Source organism: Lactuca virosa, chromosome 4 (genome assembly GCF_052849685.1).
Source record: "Lactuca virosa cultivar CGN04683 chromosome 4, Lactuca_virosa_CGN04683_v6, whole genome shotgun sequence".
NCBI classification, from domain to species: domain Eukaryota; kingdom Viridiplantae; phylum Streptophyta; class Magnoliopsida; order Asterales; family Asteraceae; genus Lactuca; species Lactuca virosa.
Window position 1 is genome coordinate 169,702,252 of NC_136429.1, and position 2,677 is coordinate 169,704,928.

General features: G+C 35.4%; 1 protein-coding gene across 1 annotated transcript; it reads left to right on the forward strand.

The window, feature by feature from the left end:
* The first annotated feature begins 1,305 nt into the window (after positions 1 to 1,305).
* Positions 1,306 to 1,939, forward strand: LOC145107716 (uncharacterized). Its single transcript, XM_079044662.1, has one exon. The coding sequence runs from the start codon at positions 1,367 to 1,369 to the stop codon at positions 1,889 to 1,891; it is 525 nt and encodes a 174-aa protein (XP_078900788.1). The 5' UTR covers positions 1,306 to 1,366; the 3' UTR covers positions 1,892 to 1,939.
* Positions 1,940 to 2,677: the final 738 nt, after the last annotated feature.

Genomic DNA, 2,677 nt, shown 5'->3' on the forward strand with positions numbered 1-2,677 from the left:
GTGCCATAAGAAACACGATGTCATGTTGTGTTGTGTTTGTGTTTAAAAGTTGACACACTAATAGCACAAGAATAGCACAAAACATTGTGTTCGTGTTTGTGTTCAAAAGTTGTTTATATTTGGTAGACTTCGATGTTGTTTTATGTTATTTTTTGTCATGTTACTCGTGGTTGTCGTGTTTAAATTATCGTGTTTACAAGAACTTATGTATGACATTATGGAAACGGTTATTGTTTTTTTTTTCGTGTTATCCACTTTTTATTGAGTCTTGTTCTATTAACGAACAAAAACACGGTAGCATGTCGTGTCGTGTTTGGGTTAAGAAAAGTAATTCGTGTCGTGGTAGACAAAAATACAATAATTCATGTGTGTTAATTCCGATAATATGAAGAGATTTAAGTTTTCATTTGTTTCAAAGACACATCCATCTCGTCTGTTGGAATAAACACTATTTAAAGGCTAACAGTTTTCAAAGAAAATGGTAACAAAGTTCCTCAATGCACACCTAACATTATGTCTAATGAAACTCAAATTAATGTGGAATTAGAAACATATCGTAATCATATACGTCTCTACCACATGTTACTTGCCTATTACATGTCATTGGGACTTCAAATGTAATAACCCCTTTGTAGTTTGTACACTTCGAGATCTAAGTTCCGTCATCCATTATAATATCCTAAAAGTATATTTTGTCATGCTTATTTTATTACACGAAGATGTTTATCATGTAAAGCATAACAAAGCCAAAAGAAAATTCTTACATCAAACAAAACACATGAACCATCCTCATGAAAAATATTTAAAAAGTTAAAGTTTCTCATTTTTCATATTTCTAACACATAACATGTAAAGTTTCATTCATATTTTTAAACCACATAATAATATTAATAAGAGGATAAGCTTTTTCAAAGGAAACGAAAATAGTATAGAAGAAATACAAACACATATACATTATTTCTGTTATAAAATTTATAATAGTTATCAAATTTAAATAATAATTCCTTTCTTCTAAACAAAGTATTATTAAAAAACAAAAAGGCACTTATTGCCAAATAACGCGATCCGTTTCTTTCAAACCCTATCCCAGTACAACGGAAATGTACCCTCCCTTACTCAATTGGACAAGATCCATCCCACGTCAACTAACTAAAATGGAAACAATAAACCCGTTCGAGGGCATATTCGTCATTTTGAAAATCTGTGTCATTTTGCATGGCAACCAAGGGTACTTTTGTAATTTCCGGTTGACGAAATGGGTTATATAAAGAGGACCTCTCTCTACCACCTTCAATTTCACACAGATACACACATACACACACCCACACCCACACACATTCTCTCTCTCCCCCTCTCTCTCTCTAAAATGGAAGATGATCAAAGGGAACTACAACTCCTCCCAACGCCGCCGCACACAAGAGGACCGTACTCACGTCCGGCGTCATGGAAGTCGGATTCGATGAGATACCGATCTGAGAGCATCCAGTTTAATTCTTTAGAGAGTGCTGGTCCGTCGCTCGACCTGCAGCTATCGATTAGTCTCCGGCCAATCCAGTCGCCGGCGGATCACTGTATGCTGGGGGATTCGTTCCAATTCGATCGGAGAGACTCTAAAAGTGATAACGGAAGAGTTGAGGCGCTGAAATGGCAAGCGGCGGATCAAATTCGGATAGCGTCAATGGAGAAAGCGTATGCGGAGCGTGTTAGAGAGATGACGAAGCGCGAGATGGAATTAGCGCAATCGGAATTCTCACGAGCACGACACATGTGGGAACGAGCACGAGAGGAGGTCGAGAGAGTGGAGAAGATGAAAGAAAGGGCAACTCGCCGGATTGATTCAACCTGTATGGAGATCACTTGTCAAGCTTGCAGGCAAAAATTTCGACATTGATTTATTAATGAATTATATTTCGATTAATTAAATCTCATTTCGTTTTAATTACTCGTTAACATATCTTCTGATTTCAAAATGATCTCAATCGATCGATTTGAACATAATGCTTAACTTCTCCAATACTCCGATTGATCCAATGGCACGTTGCTCTGAACGTGAGTTTGGAATCGGAATCGGATGAAATGGGGGCAAATGGGATGATAAAGGGAGGAATAATTAAGGTAACAATGGAACTTCACGAATCACAAGCAAGATCATTTCTATTTTTAATTTTCTTTTCTCTCTCAATTCTAGATTCCTCTTTTTCTTTCTTAAATCTTTAATCCTTACAATCTCACATGATTTGTTTGTTTGATAAATACGGAATCATTCTTCTACTTTTGTTTCATTTTGATTCTTATCTTATTTTACTAAACGAAAACCAAACTCATTAATTAAGATGTACGAATTATACAATAATGTATGAAGGCATCATCATTAATTCTTTTTGTGTTTCGTTTCTTATTCTTGGAATTAAAACGATGTCTCATCCCACAAATGGATGTGATAGTTTGATCCATTATTGGAGAGAATTAATCCTGGTTTAAATGGTAAAGCTTTGTTCGAAAGATATAAAGAAAGTTGAAAGATGTTAGAAATTTCGCCTTTTTGGCGTTGAAATCAAGGTAACTTAAAGATGTTTAAGATTCAGATATGATGTTTTATGGTATTACACTTAATGAACTAACACGAGTTTGTCGATGTACATGGCAAAATAACAACATATGGGGTGTGGTTTCTTAT

What these genes read in the sequence shown, in the direction of transcription:
- LOC145107716 (XM_079044662.1), top strand. Translation starts at nt 1,367, where the DNA reads ATGGAAGATGATCAAAGGGAACTACAACTCCTCCCAACGCCGCCGCAC.